Source organism: Coenobita brevimanus, chromosome 55 (assembly GCF_032717465.1).
Source record: "Coenobita brevimanus isolate Jiangsu-jjx chromosome 55, ASM3271746v2, whole genome shotgun sequence".
In the NCBI taxonomy this organism is placed as follows: domain Eukaryota; kingdom Metazoa; phylum Arthropoda; class Malacostraca; order Decapoda; family Coenobitidae; genus Coenobita; species Coenobita brevimanus.
This window is the reverse complement of record NC_137008.1, coordinates 30723705-30748252: the sequence shown is the minus strand read 5'-3', so window position 1 is coordinate 30748252 and position 24548 is coordinate 30723705. Positions and strand designations below refer to the sequence as shown.

The 24548-nt window shown below is 42.0% G+C and overlaps 1 protein-coding gene across 1 annotated transcript in view; it reads right to left on the bottom strand.

Annotated features, from left to right (window-relative positions):
- Positions 1-23478, bottom strand: part of LOC145401289 (cytochrome P450 2L1-like) — a 183974-nt gene extending 160496 nt beyond the window's left edge. The window contains exons 1-3 of the mRNA XM_080273616.1: positions 23428-23478; positions 9421-9514; positions 2721-2820 (exon numbers count right to left, since the gene is read on the bottom strand). Coding sequence (XP_080129742.1) covers positions 2721-2820; positions 9421-9502 — 182 coding nt within the window. The 5' untranslated portion in view covers positions 9503-9514; positions 23428-23478. The remainder of the gene's footprint in view (positions 1-2720; positions 2821-9420; positions 9515-23427) is intronic.
- Positions 23479-24548: the final 1070 nt, after the last annotated feature.

Sequence of the window (24548 nt, the reverse complement as noted above, 5' to 3'; positions counted from 1 at the left end):
AGGGCATCTCTCTCGGTCTTTTCAGGGAAGGATGGAAAATTCAGTCTACTGGCACAGATAGTTCCACAGGTCCCAGTCCAGTGTTCTAGTAAATACTTAGTCAATGCCGGGGAGGTGCAATAATTATCCATATACAGAATGTGGTTTAGGTGAAAGTACCTGTCCGTCAGCACTTTCACCACTGCACCAGAAAACCCATGGGGATCGTCACTAGGAATATCCTCATCTGTAGTCAAATAAATTATTACGTCTAGCATATGTTCAATTGGTAGAGAGGTGGCCTGCAGTCCTACCAGACCCAGGTTCGAATCCCCAATGGAACAGGGAACAGTTTAAGGATTTGAATTTCGTTAAAGCAGACTTTACTGGTCTACCAGAAGACCCGCCAACATGTAAAAATACCCCCGCTAATACCGATACACCAGTCCTGTATAAGACAGCCCTAGCATGTAGTCAGTATGGACGGTGGGTGTTAGCACCGAAGTGGTGTCATGTAGAGGTGTATGGTATGTAGGAGGACTACTAGGCTTGGTAGCAGGCTGTGAAGCCTATGCCCAGAGTCGCACACTTAAAAAAAAAAATGCTAGACGTCCCCGGAACTGAACAAGCAACTCGTCAATCACAACTTTTTGAAACAGCCAGAAAAGCCTAATAAATGATTCCTTTAGCATTGTATGGATGGGCCAAATCTTCCACAACCTGCCACTGGGTGCTTGGCCATAATTCCTGCTGAAGGTCAGGAACTTCAGAATGGCAAATTGCCTGTCATGGGCCATACATTTGCCAAAGACAGGCGTGTGAACTCTTTCATCTAATTCTCAATAGTCATGGAGCACATGCTTTTCAACATGGGCCATTACCACTGTTAGCATGGGCTGCACATACATTTTCCCCACCTCCACTGCCTTCCACTCCTTCATTTTAGAGCTCTCACTCACAGACACCTCCAGCCAGCAGACAGAGATGGCCTAGTGGAAGTTTATCTCGTCCACTAGATACTGCAAAATTGTAGTGGAAAAAATGGCCTGAAAGAAAAACAGGATTGATGGGGTTCCTGCCTCCAGGTGCTCTTTCTTTACAACTACCCCTGTCACATCAAAGGCAGGTATTGTTGGCTCGAAGCCTTCACCCTCCTCCCACACAAATGTATCAAGCCTGCTGATGCCGGGGAGGCTAGGGTGTGATGTTCCCTCATTTGCATGCCTCCTTCGACCACGAGCACGGGCATGGGCACGGGCAGGGGCAGGGCTACGGGCAGTAGGGGTAGGGGAAGGAGAGGTGTAGGTGAGGGTGGGGGAGGGCAAAGGTGATGACTTACCAGAAGCGAGGACTTCCTGGGTTGATGCTGACTGGCCACACCGGCGACATACTACTACAAACCCCAGTCTCCCCACATATGAGGAGCCAGGTAGTGGAGAAATGGCCCTTGAGATGCTTGGTTGTGGTGATGAGGATTGTGGCAGGCAGGGACTGTGATGCACATCCCACGACCATGGTAGTGAGACACAGTGGCGGCATTTGTGAAGTACATGACCGTCACCATCACCACCATCTCCTTCACTTTTCCCAGCTCCAGGCTCATCCACCTCTACATCAGAGGCAAAGGCGTTGCTCTCATAGAATGTTCCCACCTCCTGAAGCTCTGGGAGGGCCTTATTGATATGGCTTAAAGTGGGCAGGGGTTGCAGCATGTGACTCGTCACACTCTACGTGATAAGTTGCCGCTTTTTCTGAGGAAGTTTCTACGCTGTCTGAAAACCTAGACACAGTCACGTCCAGTGCTCGTCCTATGGCGCTATCACTGAGCCCTTTCCCAGTATCCATTGGCAGAAGTTTTGCTGGGGTGGATGACGGATCCGGACAGGATGCGACGGGGACAGAATCAAATGAGGAGGATTCAAAAGACATCACTCTACACCTTGTCAAGTTACGGGACAGACTGAGTCACCCTTTGGTGATGATTTCAAATGGCAGTCACTTCGAACTGTGGCGTGAAAACAATTGCGGTTCCTACTGACACCCTGCGGTGTCTCTCCACCCATTTGGCTTTGATCCCAACCAGCACCTGGCGGGTATGGTTTAAGGACAGAAAAGATGTAGGCTTGTTCACCAGGTGAATCAGTGAAAGAAGAGGAGAGACAACGGTGATGGTGAAGACTGAAATCACCTAAAATGGAGATTTCAGAGAAAGCAGAAACTGATAAAATGTGTTCCATCTTGGAAGTAAGGACTGTAAGGTAGTCAAAGAATATTTCATAGTGAGTAGAATTAAGGGATAAGTAAACAGCACAGAGAATGACATGAAAGCCGAAGCCACAGAGTTGAGAATTCCGAAGATTCAGGTTCAGGATCATGAGAGCAAAATGTGTTGTTCCATACATATACAGGGCACCCATCTTTGGCTTTGAAGTGAGTATAGAAAACGTAGGAAGATACAGAGATGGGTTTGCTTAGCTATCAGTTGCCTCGGACAGTTGAGTCTCAGTGAGGAAGAGAAGGTGATGTTTGGAGGAGGAAAGGTGGTGATCAAGAGATAGAAAATTAGAGAAAAGACTGCGAATGTTGCAGAAATGAAGAAGAAATGAGTCTGACAGTGGTTGCAGGCATCTCGCCTGGTCGTCGCAAAGAGAGGGGCCGATGAATGGGTTTTGATGCCCCCCCCCCCCCGGGACTCCGAGGCTAATATAGCAGGAATGAAGAGAGTTAAATAAGTTACTCACATGCAGACATCGCCGTGTTTCTTGTGTAGTTCTTCCAGTTGGTCCTCCACACGCTTCCTGGTCAGTGGAATATAACCCACTAAAGGCAAACCCCATCTTCCTGTGGGATAAATAAAGCAGCAAGTAAAGCAACAGCAATAAAAATATACTCTCTTAGAATCACCCTAAATCAGCCGTTTCTCCAAATTTAATGTTTACTTATAACATGAGACTTTCATTAGAATGAGGTGCCAGTCATGATGTACTATGGATAGGATGTAGTGACGTTGTATTGTAGAATGTGAAGCTACTCACGAAAAAAATGCTATGGACATGAGGAAGAGTCATAACATTGCCATATTCATCTGTCAAATCGTGGGTCACATTTAACAAACTATAATAACAAAACAAGTAATAACAATCACGGGAGCAATGACAATAATTCATTAATGACAGCCTTCCATAATAATAATAATAATAATAATAATAATAATAATAATCTTGTACAGTAAAAACAAATGAGGCTGCTGATGAAATGAAGGATGACTTTTATGAGAAGCTGCAGGATGTAGTGAATAGAGTGGCAAGACATGATGTGTTAGTTTCCATTGATGATTATAATGCGATTGTTGGCAGTAGTAGGGATGGCTTTGAAGATTGTATGGGTAAGGAGGGTGTTGGTGTAAGAAACGAAAATGGGGTGCGACTTGGAAGCTTTTGTTTGGCAAATGACCTTATAATTGGTGGAACTATCTTCGAGCATAGAAAAATACATAAGACTACTTGGATTTCACCATGTGGTAAATACTGTAACCAGACTGACCACATTGCAATTAGCAGAAGGCATAGGAGTTATTTGCAAGATGTTTGCGTAAGGAGGGAAGCGGATATAGGTAGTGATCATCAACTTGTTGTGTCAAAGATTAAAATAAAACTAAAGAGAAACGTTAATGGAAATTGTACACGAGGTAATAATTATGATTTTGATGAGCTGAGAAGTGATGAGAGCACGAGGGAAAAGTTTCGGCGGGAATGTAGGAACAGGTTTCTAGTCCTGCAGACTTTGATGGAATCTGAAGACAATGATATTAATCAAATGTGGAGAGAGGTAAAAGAGGTTTTGCATGAGAGTGCTAAGGTTGCTATCAAGAAAAAATGGAAAAGCGAGAAGGAAAAAGTGGATGTCAGATGAAACATGGAATGCAATTCAGAAAAGGAAAGAGGCTAAGTTAAGAAGTGAAGAACAACATGTTGATGGCCAGGTAGTTGAAGTACTTAGAGCAAAGTACTGGAGTTTACATTCTGAAGTAAAAAGACTCGTTAGACGTGATAAGAGGAGACTATATGATGAAAAGGCGACAGAGACAGAAATTAAATTAAGTAAAAATGACGGTCAGAGCACAAGAGCAGCGTATCAGGCCATAAAGGAGTTAACTGGGACTGAAAAGAGAAGGAAGGAAATACCTGTACGAGATAGAAATGGTAATTTGATGACTAAGGATATAAAAGGAAGATGGAATGAGCACTTTGAATCTGTTCTAAATAGACCAATCCCAGCTGAAGACATTTTGCCAGCCGAGAGATATTTGCAGATAGAAACAGGGGATATAACTTTGGAAGAGGTAGCAAAATCTATAAAGGAGTTAAAGAATTTTAATATTAGGTCTGTAATGGTAAAAGTATTTTCATTTGGAATGTGGAGTTTTTTTTTCATATTGTTTCAGCAATATCAAGCTTGTTTTTATTATTATTATTATTATTATTATTATTAAATCCTATTACACATCAGTCTAGTTATCTACTTGTCTTTACATCCATCAATATATCTGACCGTCTACTTGTCTTCCTAAACTATGAACTGCCTTAATCACAATTAACTACAAACTAGACCACAAATAACCCCAGCTTAACAAAAACAACCTAACAGAACTATACATGCTCCATCTTAAACAAACCTAACCTCTCACTCTTATAAACGTCAGCTTACCAAGACTAATCCCCGTAACCGTGTATTAGGCTCCCTTGCCTGTATCGCCTTTACTAATCCCGGGGCTGTACTGTAGATAACAAGACAACAAGGCGGCAGCTGTGTTGGTATCATGTGACCGAGGCCCGCTTGATAAAACACATTACTCTCTCTCTCTCTCTCTCTCTCATACTCACCTAATATTATTCATCTTTTAAAACTCCCTCACTCCTCTCATTTCTTCCCTCCCTCCTCCCCTACTGAGCATCCTTCCTATCCCACACCTCTACTTCCCTGCCTCCCTTACTTTCAAAGACTGTTGTCAATCCCATATTCAGCATCTAAGGAAATATAAAATATCAAAAAAAGCTGCAGAATTTTAGGTCATACACCAACATCCCAGGGAATGATTACCGGCCACATAAACAAACGAATATCTCAGGGGGAAAAGAAAACAGCACTCGCATATTTATAAAGATTCCGAAGCTTTACAGAGAAAATTAAACTCCACGTAATCAAAACGAAACGAAGATACTACAAATACTAAATTACCCAAAAGTTCCAACCCATATGATCTTCAAAATACGGATACTCAAAAAAAAAAAAAAAAAAAAAAAAAAAAAGGTACAAAATAAAGTTCTTGGGTTTGTTACCAACAAAAGATATCCTACAATGGAAACACAGACGCTGAACAATCTCGTTCCCTCGTTAAACACATGCATTCCCAGTTGCGAGAGGCAGCTCGTTAAATATGAAACTCAGAACCAGTGATGATGTGAACAACGATAACACCATAATGCTCGACAGAGCTATTAACGTGGAACACTCACGATTCCCTCGGTACGTAAAAAAACTTGAATCTTCACTAAGCAGTAATATTACGTATTTATATGGACAGAAGTCTTTAGCATAGAAATTCTCTCCAAAACACACCCAAAAGGGCACACACACACACACACACACACACACACACATTGTATGACATAGTAAACAGCAATGATAGTTACAAAAAGAGCCTAAACTATAAAAAGGGAAATTATCAAGACCTAAAGAAGTATTTCTTAGAAGTTGATTGGGAAAATGAGCTTAGAGGACAAGATTTAAATGCTGTATATAGAAAATTTTGTGAATTTTATGAAATAGGAGTCCAGAAGTACATCCCACAGCACAAAGAAGCAGATAAGAAAATACAGAAATGGTTCAATACAGAATGTAAAAAATCAAAAGAAAGAAGAGATTTGTTGTGGAATAGATACAGAAGACACAATAGTGAAAGGGCGTATAATAATTACAAACATGCAAGAAACGACTATACAAGAATAAGGAGGGAAGCCCAAAAACAGTTTGAGGAGGATATAATAAATAAAAGTAGTGATCAACCAAAGCTGTTTTACAGCTATATCAGAAGCAAAACTAAAGTAAAAGATATAATACAATCCATTACAGACGAGGGAATCACATATACACAAGAGAAAGATATTTGTGAAGCACTAAATAAGAATTTCCAATTAGTTTTTACAGAAGAAAAAAATTTTGAGAGGGACTATGTGGAACACGCATGTCCACACATACTACCAGATATACAAATAGCAGAAAAAGTAATACAGGAGGAGTTAAGTAGATTAGACAGAGGAAAAGCAAGTGGTCCTGATGAAATTTCATGTTGGGTATTACGAGAATGTGCAAAGGAGTTATGTAAACCATTATTTTTAATTTTCAAGAAATCCTTGAGTCAAGGTAAACTACCTGATATTTGGAAAAAAGCAAATATTGTCCCTTTATTCAAGAAAGGAAATAGACAAAATCCACTCAACTACCGACCAGTATCACTGACCAGTGTTGTAAGCAAGGTATTAGAAAAACTTATAAGAAAAGCTTGGGTAAATCATCTAGAAGAACACAGTATGATAACAGAAAGACAGTTTGGTTTCAGAAAAGGAAAATCATGTGTTACTAATCTGTTGAGCTACTATGACAGAGTAACAAACACAATACAGGAAAGGGAAGGATGGGTGGACAGTGTCTATTTAGATTTCAAGAAAGCTTTTGACACAGTACCACACCAAAGACTTTTATGGAAACTGTACCATCAAGGAGGAATTCGAGGCAAACTGTTTTGCAAGACTTTCTCATAAAAAGAGAAATGAGGACAGTACTAAGAGGAAACTACTCATCATGGAAAGAAGTGACTAGTGGAGTACCACAGGGTTCAGTGCTGGCACCAATCATGTTTTTAGTGTATATAAATGATATAAACAGTAACACTGGAAATGAGAGCTATCTGAATATGTTTGCAGATGATGCAAAAATACAAAGGAGAATTACTAACACAGACTCTTGTAAAGAGCTACAAGAAGAATTAAATAAACTTCATGAATGGAGTAGTACATGGCAAATGGAATTCAATGTGGACAAGTGTCATGTAATCAAGTTTGGTAAAAGTGGAAAAAGACCTGATTGGGATTATAAGTTAGGAAATAAAACCCTATACACATCAGAAAGAGAGAAAGACCTAGGCGTGATTATCAATAACAGACTATCTCCGGCTGACCACATCAGCGAGAAGGTACGGAACATGTATACACTGCTTGCAAATATGAGAATAGCATTCACATACATAAATGAAGACATGGTAAGAAGGATAATAACATCATTCATTAGACCAACCCTGGAATATGCATCAGTAGTCTGGAGTCCTCATCTCAAAAAGCACATAGACAAGATTGAAAAAGTTCAAAGGGCCGCTACAAGATGGATACCAAGCTTAAGGGACCTAAGCTACGAAGAAAGACTAAATAAACTGAATCTACCAACACTACAGGAGAGAAGGAAAAGAGATGACATGATAATGCTATATAAATGCATATCAGGAAAGGAGAAAATAGACATAAATGATTACTTAACATATGGAGAAGCATCAGCAAGAGGACACTGCAAAAAACTGCATAAGAAGAGAGGTGATAAAGACGTAAGGAAATTCAGTTTCCCAAACAGAGCAATTGATTAATGGAAAGCACTACCGAATGACATAGTGTGTGCCAAAACAATTCGCAAATTTAAGGATATGTACGATAAATATGGTTTAAGACACGGGACAGTACGAGCTTGACTAATTCCTGTAAAGATACAATTAGGTAAGAACAATTAGGTAAGGTAAGAACACACACACACATAGTATGCCAGGGGTATAGAAATAATGCAACAAACACCACTCAACCCCAACATATGCTACTGTATCCTAACACTGTTTTCTGTTTCAACCACTGCCTTTTCTTTACCAAATTCTTCTCTTACCAATAACCATTATTAAAACTAAAAAGCACTCAGACAGCGCATACCTCCGCCAATGCCACTGCAGGATCTGGATACTGATCCGCCCTCAAATATAATCAGTTCATTCGTGGCCCCTGGCCCACCCTTCTACAAAATTTCATTGAAATTCATGAGAATTTTTGGAGATATCGTGTGAACAAACAAAAAAATTCCTGGATCCGGATGATCACCCACATCACCACCAGAATCTAATGGATCGTTCCATGGTCCTACCCTAACCCTTCAAAAAATTTCAGCAAAATCCATTCACAACCTTTGGAGCAATCCTGCTAACATTCAAACAGACAAACAAACCAACGCCGGCAAAAACATAACCTCATTGCGGAGTTAAAAAAAAAAAAAAAATGATAGCGAGAGGGAAAGGGAAGGGTGAGAGGCAGGGAGGGGATGGAAAGATACAGGGTGGGAGGGAGAACAAACAAGATGGCTGACGAAGAGGAATAGGGAGTGTTAATATCGCCTGGTTTAATTCTACCCAGTGCTACCATTGTTAATTTATGATTATTTATCTTAATTTTCCATTCCTTTTCAACACTGTTCAAATTGATCGCCTCTGGCTGAACAGCTTGTCATGTTCGGCCAATATACCATTTGATACTACTATTTGCTTCGCATCATTGGCGTAGTAGATGTCGAGAGGTTGAGGGCTGGTGGGTGTGGGTGTATGGTGACGTGTCCCGAGTGAACGAGTATGTAATTACTAAGGATGAACTCAAGACCGACCCTTAAGGCACCTGGCTGTGGATTGGTAAAGTTACTCCCCTTCCTTCCTACCCTCCCTGCCTCGGTGTCTCCCTCTCTCCCTCGCTTAGCTCGCTTATTCCATATTTGTCTCAATTTCCACATTTCTCTGTCTCCCTTATAGGGTTCTCCCTGCTAATCGTTTCTCTCTCTTCTTTATTCTTATCTTTCTTCATTCTTAGCTTCTCTCTCTCTCTCTCTCTCTCTCTCTCTCTCTCACTTTTCTCCTCCTCTTCTCCTTTCCTCCCTTCCCTTATTTCTTCTCTTCCTTTCTTCTTCACTCTCGTCTTCTTTCTTCTCCTTACTGTACTGTTCCTACCGTAGAGTTCGTATTTTCTCCTTGCCTCATCACCCGCCCGTTTCTGCCTCACAATAAGTACTTCCTCTCTCTCTCTCTCTCTCTCTCTCTCTCTCTCTCTCTCTCTCACACACACACACACACACACACACACACACACACACACACACACACACACACACACACACACACACACACACACACACACCTGAACTGTGTCCAAGCATCTCTAAATGCATGGATCACGTTTATAGTACTAATGTTCAAATTACTGAACAGGGAATAAATTTACATAGAAAGAGAGAGAGAGAGAGAGAGAGAGAGAGAGAGAGAGAGAGAGAGAGAGAGAGAGAGAGAGAGAATTTCTTGGTGACAAAACTTACCTGGGGGCAGTCCTTCAGGCTTCTGCAGGAAATATCTTATTAACACCAACAACACCACTGCTAACACCACCTCCACCAGCATCTCGTTCTCCTGCTGAACACATTACACAATTACCAATAAATCGAGGACACCATACTAATAGTAATATACTGACCACGTAACACCATTAGCAATATATCAAAAACATCACATCATTGGCACTATATCGAACACATCACACCATTAGCAATATACTGACCTCATCACATCATTAGCACTATATTGACCTCATCACATCATTAGCACTATATTGACCTCATCACACCATTAGCACTATATTGACCTCATCACATCATTAGCAATATATTGACCTCATCACATCATTAGCACTATATTGACCTCATCACATCATTAGCACTATATTGACCTCATCACATCATTAGCACTATATTGACCTCATCACACCATTAGCACTATATTGACCTCATCACATCATTAGCAATATATCAAACTCATCACACCATTAGCACTATATTGAACACATCACACCATTAGCACTATATTGACCTCATCACATCATTAACAATATCTTGAACAATTTTCTTTCCATCTAAGCCCATCAAACACAGACGCATGGCACCGGCACTCGATTTTACTCAGCTTACTAGAGGCTTGTCGAAATGGAGGAGTTGGATATTCCTTTTATAAATTAGTCAGCTACTAGAGGTCTGCCGGATTACTGGTCGACTTGTTTTAATAACAGTAAGATATAACTTTACATCAACTGACTGGAGAAATTAGATAAGTTTAGGAGCGATGTATCGAAGTAACTGGCCGGTCTACATTAGGATCCCGTTAACCTCTTCATTACCACGGCACCTTTTTTTTTTTTTCCATTTTAGGAAAATCATCTAATACTGTGATGGTAGTAGTAGTTGTTCCCTAGGCAGTCTGGCCGAACAGCCCCGAGTCCCTTAGGAAGGCCATGGCCGAGACCGGGCTTTCCCACAGAGCTCTCAAAGAGTGTATGTTGTGTTGTTGGCGTAGGTGATTGTGTGCAATGCAGTCTTCCATAATGTGCTTAATAATATGGGGTGCTGTGTTGCATCCTGGACAGGCATCAGCAACGGAGTCGTCCAGCTTCTTCTGGTAGCTTAAGAGGGATGGATGGTGCCCACATCTCAGCCTGGCCAGGTGGACCCTGTCCTCACGAGGAAGATAGGATTCAGAAGGGTGGATGTCAGGAGGCCGTACATGCAGCTGTGTGTTGTCTTTAAGTGACTGAATGGGGCGGCGAGTGATCTGTGTGTGGATATGCTTCTGGAAGCTGGTCTGAGGTGGGCGAGGGAGGAGAGATGACAGTATTTGTGTATGGTATCCTTGGTGTGGGTGGATGTGCTGCCATGGACTGTAGTGGATGTTGTGGGCTTGTGGAGGCTGCAGCAAGAAACTGGGTGCCTCTCCTGTCTAGGTGATCCTTGACTTTGAGGACTTTGGTTTCTTGATGTAGGTGGTCTGTGGGTGTAGTAGCTGTGCAGCCTGTGATTATTTTTAGGGCCTTGTTCTGTATGGTCTGTAGAGTGTTGTAGTGTGTTTTGGTGAGGTTAGAAGCCCAGGCAGGGCTTGCATAATTCATCAATGAACGTATGTATTGTTTGTATACTGTGGTGGTGGTTTCTTTGTTGTGTCCGAATGTTGTATGGGCAAGTGACCTCAAATCACTGAGTCTTGGTGTTATTTTATTTTTAATGTTTGTGATGTGTTGTTTAAATGACATTGATGTATTGTATGTTACACCAAGGATATTGTGTGTGTGTGTGTGTGTGTGTGTGTGTGTGTGTGTGTGTGTGTGTGTGGTAGGGAGGTGTTGTTTATGGTGAGGTGTGGGATGTGACTGTGTTCTGCTGTCCAGTTTGTGAGAAGAGTCACTGTAGATTTGGCTGGGGCTATTTTGAGCCTGTTAGTGGTGAACCATTCGTGTAATGCAGTGGTTCTTAACCTTTTTTCTTGGCGACCCAAAATCCATAAGATGGTCTATATGGCGACACAAACCCTCGTAAACTTACTCTGCACCAGAACTGAAACAAACATATGTGTCATATCATGTGACTAAAACCAAAGTAATATTTCAATATTTTATTGGTGTCATAATAAATAAATTTCATTTTTATTATATGTACTAACTAAGAACTAAAATGTCAACACATTTTGGCAGGCAAAAAATAAATCGAAGATCAGAAAATCAAAATAATTCATTCATGTTCATGATACACCTGTTTACTCTGACCATTAAGGAGAGAGTCACTATTTTGGATGTTGTCTGAGACATAAAGTACTATAATCAGTGAGATCCCCGGCACTGAAAAGTTTCAATCAGCTTCTCAAACCGGAGTGATTTAGATGACAGATTGAATGCTCTGGTTGTAGAAGGTTTCTGTACTTTGTGAGTGCAGAAAATCCTGTCCCACACAGATGAGTTGTAGCAAAGGGAAGGAGTGCTTTCAAGGCTTCACCTCCAAGAATTTTCTTTTCATTGTAAACTCTGATCCAGAATGAGCTCAGTGATTCGTTTTGTTCCTGAAATCATAACGAAGTGTTTCATCATTCTGAACCTCGATAAGCTGCTCCTGGAGGTAGCTGATGTTCGAAATCTCGTCAGGTAAGGCTTCAGCTTCAATGGTGAAGGGATTTCTTACCCAGGCATATTTCATCACATTCTCAGGAATGTAGTGAAAAACTCTTCGATTAGTCTGGAGATATGATCCACAATGATGCTTTGGACCTGGGTAAGAGAAAATTTTTCGTCTTTCAGAGATTCACTCAAAGATGGAACGACGCAGTCATCCCAGTCTCAGTTTTACTCTTCCACAGCTTCAGTGTCCCCCTGAACGCAGTTACCTTCTCTGACAGCCCAACTAATGTCTGATCGTGACCTTGCATTGAAATGTTCAAGGCGTTAATTTCAGCAAAGATATCTGCAAGATAAATCATTTGCATCACCTACTTTGAATCAGAGAATCTTTGGGGCTAGTGAATGATTCTTTTTTGCTAGAAATATCTCAGTATCCTTCCGCATTTCATGCAACCGTTGGAGCACCCTTCCTCGTGACAGCCAGAGCCATAAAATAAGAAGAGTTTGGCCAACCGCTGTACTGGGCGCCATCTTGCATCTAAACGTCACCGACCGGGCGTATGAAAACAATACGAAAAGTACAAATATCAACCCCCTTGCCTTGTATTTCGGTACAGGACTTTTATATATATAAATATACATGTATATATCTATCCATCTATCTATCTATGTCAATCTATCTATCTATCTATCTAGAGTATATATTAATATATATACATGCATAAATACACACATACAGTCGTGGCCATAAGTAATCACCTATCCTTCTGTACCCCGTGCCTCAGACTGGCTCGTTAATGCGCGGCAAGTCATACTGGAGTAAGAGGGGCTGAGAGGGAGGGGCCAGAGAGAGAAGGGAAGGTGGGTGGGGGAACGAGTGATGGTGCTTGGGTGGAGTGAGGGAGGGGAGGGAGGGTAGGTAGTTGACGGAGGATGAAATCCGTAGTGGTGGTCACATAATTTGTCTATTTTCTTTCATTCAGGGCATCATATAAAGGATTACTATTCGGTAGATAAAGCTGCTTTACACCTTGTATAGCGGTGTCAGATAACAAACTTTAGATGGGTGGTGGTATCAAGGACTGGCTCGTGAGAGAAATATACTGACGTGAAAGATCAAATACAGTATTAGGGCGGAGCCATCGAGATTGTGTGGGCCCATATTGTCAACGCGAGGAAGCCAGAGAACGAGAGGACACGGGCCCGCCTCCTCCAGCACACCACGGACGAGTGGGAGCTGTTTTCAGACGAAACCAGCAAACCATCAACAACATTGTTTCCCCGGTGCCGCGAAGCCTCCATGAGGTTTTTAAGGCAGGAGTCCACTGGGCTACTTAACCCGTCACGTCCCAAAGTTTTCCGCACCTATGACATCTCCCAGTCCCGAGCCTTTTTGGAAATTTTTTTTTTTTTGCTAAAACTTCCGCTTAGGTCGAGAAACGAAGGAAAATCACAAAGAAAGTGGTTCCCGCGGTCTAGAAGTGGTCCGTACAGGTGCGGTTCCCCCCGGCAGGTGTAGTGTTCTGGAATGGGCTGGATATGCGTTTACGTTTTCTATGGTAAGGAATAATGGGAGAAACAACACACAACACCTCTATATTTATTGAATTTGAACTAATAAACAATAACAGTAACAATATAATGGATTTCAGACACATACTTATGAAAAATAAGCATTGTACCATCATGCGAGCATAGCGAGTTTGATCCGAGTCGTAACATGCTATATGCTAAGTGTCTGGTATGAGTCAACCTATCATTTTTTTTACTTGTATACTTCTGTTTCAATGACAATTTACCAATTACAACTGTTTGTAAGTGTTTTCAGATGTTTTCATTCATATGATGACATGCAGCATAAGTATAGCGCACATCAGCTTAGTAAGCGCACTCGCTATGACTCGTATTTCAACATACCAAATTGTTTTATCACTTTCCAATTATTTTCCCTTTTACATAGAACCTTTCCTCCACCACTGTAAAGGTTTTCAATTATTTTCACTCATTACGAGGGCATTTAGCGATATGCTAGTGCATATTCACGTAGCAACCACGATCTCAAACACTCGTGTTTCATCATCTACTTTATTTATTCACTCCAATTATAATTTCCCACTTACATTACACACGTTTACACCCCTATACTGCACTGTACATACTTACTGCCATTATTTATTCAAGTGAGCGTGAGAATATCGCATGAAAATACCCTCGCAAGGAATGTTTCGACCAACATAATACTCACACACTTATATACTAATTCTTCACATATATTACACACTTTACCACTTGCTGACTTTTATTTTCACTAATACGTGCCTTATTCATTCAACTGAGCGTCAGGAAATCGCATCTCTATACACACGCTATGAATATTTGACTTAGAATATATATCAGCACTTACAATAATTTGAACTTATATTATACCCGAAAGAATTTCCAATAATAATAATTATATAATTACGGGCCGTATTTATTGCACTGAGCGACAGAATAATCGCATCATAAAACCCTCGCTATGTAAGTTTCAACTTAGGGCAGATTTATATACTTACATACAATGTTTTCACTTATGTTCTACCCGTATGCACTTTATACTAATATTTGGAGATCAACATGACTGATAATTTCACTGAGCGTCTGTCTGTCGCATTTACCTCATAATTTCTGCGTCCTTTCGCATTCACACCATACTAAAATTTCATCAACGTGTGATATTCACTAAAACATGGGTGAATACAGAGACCCACGTCACACTGCACGCACTCATAGCGGGTGTCCTTCCTCTGTGTCGTGAGTCTCACCTGGGAATTACTGCACACGTGACACCTGCGTTGGGGCCTAGGTCTGTTTGGCTGGGGAGGGATAGGAGTGGGGAAATGGCGGCCGGATATTCTCAGGGGAGTTTGGGCAATAGGGGCAGTGCGGGTGCGATGTTGGGGCATTTCAACAGCATACTTTGCAAAGATTTCTCTTGTGAGCTCCCTCACAAACCCTTCAAATGTTTCCTGAACTCCTGTTGTCATGGCGTGAAGGTGGTGGCAATTCAGAGCAGTGATATCTAGCAAGTGAAAGAACAGTTTTTTATACCACTTCATCGTGGTCCTGGCACACTCTACCGTCGATATCATGGAGTCTGACTGGTCCACGAGGCGCATGTTTATATTGTAATCCATGACACACTCATGTTTCCAAACACAACGCCTGCTCTCGCTACGGTAATCTACTGAATCAGTACGGTGCATCAAGGGGCGGTGAACCGTGGACAAGAGGCTTACTTCTCTGTTGTGGTTCCACATTGTTGCAAGGATGTTGTTGGCTTTGAAGAAGACAACCTCATTCCTTGCAAGTTTCCGCCCTACCTTGGCCATGTGACGCCGGTTCACCTTTACGGTTCCACAGACTCCCGTTTCATGCGTGTGAAGATAACGAGCGAGAAGAGGGCTAGTGTACCAATTGTTGAGGTAGAGAACGTGACCACGATGAAGGTAGTCTTCTATCATCGTCTTTACCACTGCTCCCGACAGTCCAATACTTCGATCTTCTATTATGTCTGTCTGTGCACCGGTGAACAAGACTATGTCTTGCACGTATCCAGTCCTACAGTCGCACATAACAAAGATCTTGAACCCAAAACAGTGCCTTTTGCTGGGTATATACTGTCTGAATGAAATATTGCCTCTCCACAACACGAGACTCTCGTCTATGACGAGGTCTCTATAGGGATAGAATGAGGAACGAAAGATTTGCCTGAGGTGATCAAAGACCAACCTAATTCGCCTCATTTTATCAGTGTTGTTTGCATTTGCAGGGTCATGAGCATCATAGAAATGGAGGTGACTTAGAATTTGTTGAAACCGAGTACGGCTCATCACTTGACCAAATATTGGGGTAAACATAACAGGGTCCCTAGTCCAGTAAGCAGGAATTCTATTCTTTCTTATAATACCCATCAAAAGGACCAGGGCAAAAAATAAGAACATTTCTGGAAGGGAGACAGGGTAATCATAGATGATAGAATGCCTACTCCTTGTTCCCAATCTTTCACTCTCTAGGCGCTGGGCGCTTGCAAACAGGTTGGTTTGGTATACAATCTGATCAACAAATGCCTCACTGAAAAACAGGTGGAAAAAATCCAACCTGGTGGAATTACGGTGAAATCCTGGAGCTATGCAGCCAGATCGCCCCTGCTCAGTGAAGGGGTGAATGAGGGGAGAAAAATCACTCCCATCCTCCCAGTCCCACGACACAAATCCCTCATCCCCATCATCCCCATCACCGCCTTCGTCTGGGTGGGGAGGAGATCCTGGTTGGGGAGGTGGGGGAGAAGGAGTGTGGAGGGTTTCCCCACTGTCACTCCTCTTCCCTCTGCCTTTACCCTTTCCCTTTCCCTTACGGCCTTGAGGAACATTAGGGGGCTGTGGGGATGAAATAGGGGAATATTGGGGAACAGAAGACGTGCTGGGGAGTGGTTCCTCCCCACCTTCCCCCTCCATGACAACACCACGTGCTTTCTCACGCACCCTAGCTCGACCATGTGTTAGGGGATATTGGGGAGCATAAGACGTGCTGGGGAGTGGTTCCTCCCCACCTTCCCCCTCCCTCACAACCCCACATGATAAGGAACGCACCGCATTGGCCCACGTGATCCACTATGCCGCCTCACACTAAGTAGGGGGAGCAATGACTCACTCACGTTACTCTCACTTTCCCTAATTCTCCCTGGACTTTCCCTTTCACTCCTCACTCCCTCCACTTGACTTCCTAACTCCCCAAACAAAATGCTAGGCCCATACCTGCTCATACGACGTGGTGTGCGCTCTGGGCCACGATGTGTTATTACCTCCCGTCCATACCACGTGGCAGCACGTCACACGTCTCCGTCATCGTCCTCATCCTCGTCCTCGAATTCTGGTTCCAAATCACGCTGGGGATAGGGATAGGATATTGCACGTGCCTTCTTTGCCTCCTACCCCTCTCTAGCAGCACGGTAAGTCACGTACTGCCGCTTCCTGGGAGACGGAACTTCCTCGTCACTGCTGGTGGTTTCTTCCTCCTCTGGCTGCACATAATCCTTGTCCATATCCTCGTCGTCCAGTGGGGAATCACTGTTGCCGGTAATGGTGTCCAGGGCGACTTGAATTTCGCTGTCTGAGAGACCTCTCTTAGCCATGTCTGAGCAGGACCGTGGCTACCAGGTGAGTGGACGAGTGGTGGGCTAGTGCGGGTCGCGTGGGGTCACCGAGTGTCCCCGCCTGTTGGCAGGTAGGGGAAGGTCATGCGAGGGTACATACCGCAAATCAAGCGCGAATTTTGCAAAATTGTCGAAATTATGATATTGCAATTGGACGACGTACCGGTACGTCGCCGGGACTGGCAAATGCAAATCGTTGCAACGTACCCATACGTCGACGGGACGGGGCGGGTTAATAAGGCATTCATGGTTGCTCTGGCTTGACCAGTGTCGGTAAACACTGACATAGATGTATTTTGGTAGTTTGGGTAGTATTTTTTTTTTCCCTTTAACAGATTATAAGAGATACCGTTATCATATCCACCCCTGAGCACAGACATCAAATTTATTTACCTTTTATGCACAATTATTTTAAATAGCATTTTCATATACAGATATCAATAAATAATTATTGATTCGACATGATGGTGACTGCATAGGGAGAGTGAATACCGTGAGGGTGATCATATTTACTGTGGACATAGCCATGTCAAATGTTGCATATAATCTTTAGTTCCAAAAATTAATTACATGAAAGGGTAAAGGACGTTTCGTAACACAAACATTACGGAAGTCAATGCCATCCAGATTCTATTCTACGTCTGAAGTCAAAATACATGGATAAACACAAATATCTGGCTCCGCACAAATGTTTGATCTGTCACGTCAGTATACTTCTCTCACGAGCAAGTCCTTGATATCACCACCTATATAAAGTTTATCTGACGCCGCTATACAAGGTGTAATGCAGCATTATCTACTGAGTAGTAACTCCTTTATATGATGCCCTGGATGAAAGAAAATAGACAAATTATGTGACCACCACTACGCATTTCATTCTCCGTCCCCTACCTTCCCCCCCTCCTGTCCCCTCACTCCACCCCAGTACCATCGCTCGTCCCCCCACCCACCTTCCCTTCACTCTCGGACCCCTCCCTCTCATCCCCTCTTATTCCAGTGTGACTTGCCACGCATAAATGAGCCAGTCTGAGGCACGGGGTACAGGAGAATAACTGATTATTTATGGCCATGACTACATACATACATGGCTGATGATTATGATAACACGTTTTTAATGTATAACAACAGGAGGAAAGAAAATGAAAACCCAATCAAGACCTCCCTTATGCCCGCCTAACAACAAGTATGAATACCATTGTTTTAGCTTGAAAATCCTGTACAAAAGCTGCTAGGTCCTTGAATGTCTATATTTTCTTTTCCACCACATCATTAATACATTATTATAACACTTATCCGATTACGGAGTAAAAATATTTATATACAGGACTTTCTATAACCTACAGCCTTAACCCGCCCCGTCCTGTTGACATATGGGTACATTGCAACGATTTGTATTTGCCAGTCCCGGCGATGTACCGGTACATCGTGCAATTGCAAGGTCCCTAATTTGCACAATTTTCAATTTTCGCACGTGATTTTTCGTATGTATACACGGGACACCTTCCTCTATTCCTCTACAAGATGCCAAGCGGGGACAATGCCTTACACCGCATAACCTCCCCCCTCCCCCCCTCACGCCATTATCTCGGCAATTCACCTGTTACCAGTGACCTGGCTAGTAAAGATATTCAGGGCCAGAATGATTCCCCAGTCGATGACAATGTGGAGGACAATGTTTACATAGCATTAAAAGAAGAAACAGCCAGAAATAATGATCAGGTAATGTGACAAAAAAAGGTCAGGTATGGTGATTAGTTAGTGAGTGAAACAATGCTTATAATGCCTTTATTACTGCTTGAAAACCAATATACTCTCATACTACATATACATTCGTACCAAGTAAATAAATAAATACCGTTTATGCGTGGATAAAATAGTTACCCTCCCATAGAACTCGTTTTTTTTGGTGCCAGCATGTAAGAAAAACCCAGTCAGGTAAAGAGGAACTCCTACCTGGAATGAGTATTTTAAACCTCAGGTGAGCGATTTCTCTATAAATTTTCGATGTTTCTCACCAAAAGCGAAGGTTTTAGCCAAAAAAATTTTTTTCGAAAATACCTCGGGACTGGGGGATGTCGGAGGTGCGGAAACCCTTGTGACGTGATGGGTTAAAGTACCATACGTTGAAGAGTTTTACTTATACTTCTTCACAGCGAATCTTATAGCCATGCTTTTGCTTCCTAATTCACCTCCAGACTTATAGCGTGGAGCAACATTTTGCTAATGTTTTTTGGCGAAGATATGAAGCCTTACAGTGAATAAGCTCCTCAGCAATTTCTTCCTAATGTCCTATATATATATATATATATATATATATATATATATATATATATATATATATATATATTCCTTAGTTTACATGAAGTCGAACTGAAAACAAATAAGTAACTATCAACTTATCTGATAAGTTTAGTACGTCTCAGTCTACAGCAATAGTTAGAATGGACAGGAATCTTAAGAGACAGATTCACAGACGGATGAACAAAAAGATTAGAGAGAATGAGAAAAAATTTACACACAGAACACAAGTAAGAATTTTTGTGTGTTGTCCAGTCTTTCAGGCGGACTCTAATTTACCATTATTTTCTGCTTGCGGGATCTCTAGGAGACCTGTGCAGTACCTTACCCATACCTGTATGGTTGGAACATTCACAGACTGCATAGTATACCATCTCGTGGTCAAATATAGGTATATAGCAGGTGATATGGCCATAGAAAGTGAGGCGTCCCCCTTGACCTCTGTGATTTCTTATGGCAGTCAGGGAACAGAGGAGATGAGGTGAGGATGCAATATGGCGCCCATATGTCACGTGACCGGTTCTCGGCCAATCACAGGTGACCGCGCGAGGTGAGGTCTGAAACCGAGTTGGCCAAACTCTTCCTACTGTATGGCTCTGGTGACAGCCACCTAACCTCAGAGTGGTACAACACGTGTACATGTTCTGATCCAAAATCAAAACACATCCGACTGATGATCCTGGAGGGCACAGCCCTAGATTAATGAAACTGACTACCTGGATGACTTCCTGCATCACTTTCTGTAGCTCAGGTGACAACCCCTGGGAAGCAAGATTCTCACGGTGAAGGAGACAGTGAACAATCAGCACGAATGGATTTTCTTCTTTAACTCTAGCATTGAAGCCATGACGTACTCTCAGCATTGCTGGTGCACAATCACAACAGACATAAAACACTGATTCCACTGAAGCCCTGCTACCTTGAAGAAAGTGTCCACAGTACTGAAAATATCTTCTCTGATTGTGGTCGTGTGTAATGGCCGACAGAACAGAAATTCCTCTCCCATGTCTTCTGGACCTCGGTACCGTACTTAAGCAATGAGCTGGGCATCATTACTCCGAAATGAAAACAGTTAAGTTTTAAAATATAAAATGTACAGTATCGGTACGCTACTCCCAGTTGTGTGCATGGTAATCTTTTTTTAAGTCAAATGCAATCGCCTACTGTAGGGGAGAGAGAGAGAGAGAGAGAGAGAAAGAGAGAGAGAGAGAGAGAGAGAGATAGAATGTAAAGTGTGAATTATCGACAAGGACGGTAATATGTTAAAAAGTAATAGTATACAACATTAATAATATCAGTAATATATTTGTCTCTTGGTGACCCACTCCAAATGGCTTGGCAACCCAAATTTGGGTCGCAACCCATAGGTTAAGAACCACTGGTGTAGTGTGTTGAGGTTAGGTTGAATGATGTGTGCAGCTGTGTTTGCGTTTTGGTGTGTACATGTAAGTGTTATATCATCTGCATAGGAAGCTATGTGTATCTGTGGTGTGTGGGGTGTAGGTACATCGTGCATGTATAGGTTAAAGAGTGTATGGGACAAAACAGATCCTTGGGGGACGCCGTTTGTGAAGTTTCTGATGTTAGAAGACTGACCGGCAAATGTTACGTGTGCACATCTGCCTGCTAAGTAGTCTCCCAGCCATCTTTTTGTGTTATTGTGCATGTTTGCGTTGTGTATTTTGTTTGTGAGGTTGTGGCGGGGGATGGCATCAAAAGCTTTGCTAATGTCTAGTGTGACTAGGAGCGTTCTGTGTGGTGGCTTAGCTGAATTCATGCCATCAAAAACTCTCAGTAAGGTTTGTGAGAAGGGTGTTTGTGGAGTGTAGTGGCCTAAGCCATGTTGTGACTGGGCTAGGGGAATGTGAGGTGTGACTAGTTGTAGTACCAGTCGTTCAGTTACTTTAGAGGGGGTGCAGAGGAGTGTGATGGGGTGATGTGAGGAGGGTAACGTGGGGTCTTTGTTGGGTTTAGGGATAGTGATGATATTGCCATGCTTCCAGATGTTGGGTATTATGTTGTGTGAGTAGCTGTAGTTTGGTATGTTGGTGAGTGCTTGTATGCCTTGTGGTCCTAGGTGTTTAAGGTGAATGTTGCTTATGTTGTCTGGTCCACAGGCAGATGAGTGCTTGAGGTTGTTAATAATGTGCTTCGTCTGGTTGTAAGTGAAAGGTGCGCAGTCTGGGTCTGTGGGGAACTGTCTCTTACATTGGATGATACGTCGGTCTTCGGGATGGGGGTTTAGATGGCTCACTTGTGAAAAGTGATTGATGAGAGTGTTTGGTTGTTGTTTGTTTGAGGGTATGGTGTCTGTTGTTGTGATGGCAGCGTGTGATTGTGTGGTGTTGCTGTTCGAAAGTGTGATGCTGTTTAGTGTTTTGTAGAGTTTACTGATGTCTGTTTTGTGGTCAAGTGTTTGGAGGTAATTTTTCCAGCTTAGTGTTTGCTGTTCTGATATTTTATTGTTTATCTGAGTGTTGAGTTCTTGTATTTGTTGTATGGTGTCTTGTGTATGGGGTGTTGGGGAGTGTCGCAGTGTCCTGTTGTCTGATGAGGCCTTGAATTTCTGGTGTGAAGTTGGGGTTGTGTTTCATTCTGTTGCCTCTAGGGATGTGTCTTTTGTCTGCGTTTTGTATGATTTTATTGAAAGTGTTCACAGCGGTGTTGATGTTTGTGATGGGTGTACTGTTTAGTGTTTCGAAATGTTGTTCTGTTTCAGTTACAAAGGCCTCCCAGTTGGCTCTCTTATAATTAGTGTATGTGTGTTTGTGGCCAGCTGGGGTGATTCTGGTTTTGGTAGTGATGACGATTGGGAGGTGATCGGGACCTAGGGTTTTGACCACTCTCCATGATGTAATGGGTTCGAGGTTTGGGGAGCAAAAGGTGATGTCTGGAGATGATGGGAGGAAGAGGGCTACCATCTTTTCAGTTCGAACAATCTCTCCAAAGCTAAAAATAGTCGTCAGGCGGCGGCAAGAATAAAGCAAAATTTACATAAATGGTCTGAAAGGCTAAAAAATAAACTTTACTCAGCCACTTCGCGACGATGTTCATAATTTTACTCTTCCTACCACCAGACGATTATATTCCATGATTTCACTGAACTATCTTAATGGAGGGATTGATTCAGACTGTATCAAAGCCTTAGATTTAAGCGCCTCGCCGCAGCTGAATAAAACCGTCTGGAGGTAACACGAATAGAAATTGAAATGGTCATCTAACCAAGGAGTTCAGATTATAACCATCAAGGGAGTTAAATAGGCCATGGATACGAATTCACCTATTTACTGTTAGCTCCTTCAGTTCGATTGCTTGTGTGTGTATATATATATATATATATATATATATATATATATATATATATATATATATATATATATATATATATATATATATATATATATATTTATCTCATTGGATCCCGGGGTTCCTGGCCGAGGCGCTGTAGTGGGAGGGTACTAAGTGTACCGCCTTCCGCCTATCGGCTCATAGTCGCGAAGCTCATAGGTTCCTACCCGGGGGTTCCCTGCTTTATTAACTTTCCAAAATTCCCAGTTCTGTCCTGTATTGAGGACACTGGACTCCAATGTATATATATATATATATATATATATATATATATATATATATATATATATATATAACTTCTAGACGATTTATGCCGCATAGGAGAGATTTTTCGAACGGGAAGGGTTTGGAACCATTTCAGTACAAAAGATTTGTCCTGAGGTGAACAAAATAGTTTGGTAATGGCATGAAAATTTAACTTACATCATTAGATGAATGCATAAAAATGACATTCACTTTAGACAAAACAGGTATAATATGAAATGAAATTGAAAAGGAGAAAAAAATCATATCCTGGGATTGGAAAACAATACATTTCCTGGGATGAAAACTTACCCAATCGTAGATATAATTGTCGTCCCAATAAATGTTCTTCACACCACACCAACCCAGCAGCACTTGAACACTGGTGGATGGGCTCAAGGCAGCGTTACCAGATTCCCAAGTCCATATTGTCGTACAAGGCGTGTTAAAATTATTGTTTTTTAATCAAAATTATCGTACACATTGAACTGAAGTCTTTTTCCCCCATATTTATCCCGTCTGGCCGCATTACTACTACATATTCGCACATGAATAATGCACATTGGCTACTTAAGGGTAACTTTACTTAATGTCTAAATATGTAGACTAATGACCTACACTTAGCCTGCAACTTAAGGCAGAGGCTAACCCATCTTGAGTAACTATGGTTGCACACTGGTTATAAGTATTCATTCTATGCAAATTTACCTTTCTTTCACATATTTGAAATAAATAAATAATAACATATATTAGACATGCTGAAACACTCGAAAGCATATATATCCACACAAATAAGAAAAATAAAAAAGCCGTGGACTAGAGAACAAGTCATTATCTCCAAAAGAAAAACAAACTTCAGAAAATGATGAGTGAAGGTGAGTGCACAGTGAGGTAACGGAGAAGACCAGAAGGCACTGGAAACTAATAAATATTACAAGCCTTCACTTGAATCAGCCATGATAAAACAGCCCTTACAGACACGACTCATGGAGCCCAGTGCTCCCACCAGCCGCAGGCCAACGGGAACTGAATAGGGGTAGACGTATGCGAGGCCATGACCTATGGCCTGGACCTATGACCTATGACGCCCACACAGAGAACGATACACACGGACAGGAACTCAACACGTGAGTTTGTTAGTAAGCGGCACGTTCGGGACTTATGTTCCCCAGGATCTCATGTCGTATGTTTATGAAATATTAGACAAGCAAGTCATTTAATGAAAATCCTCCAAAGTCTTGATTATGGAAACAATATCGCATTATTTGAATGAAATATTGCACAAATACATAAATTATTGCATTATCGTATGCATGGTATCGTACATTGTACATACTGTAGTGACAAATTATTGTATTTGTACGATAATTATCGTACGTCTGGCAACGCTGGCTCAAGGGCGCCTATTATTATGACTGGGAGTGTCAACTGTA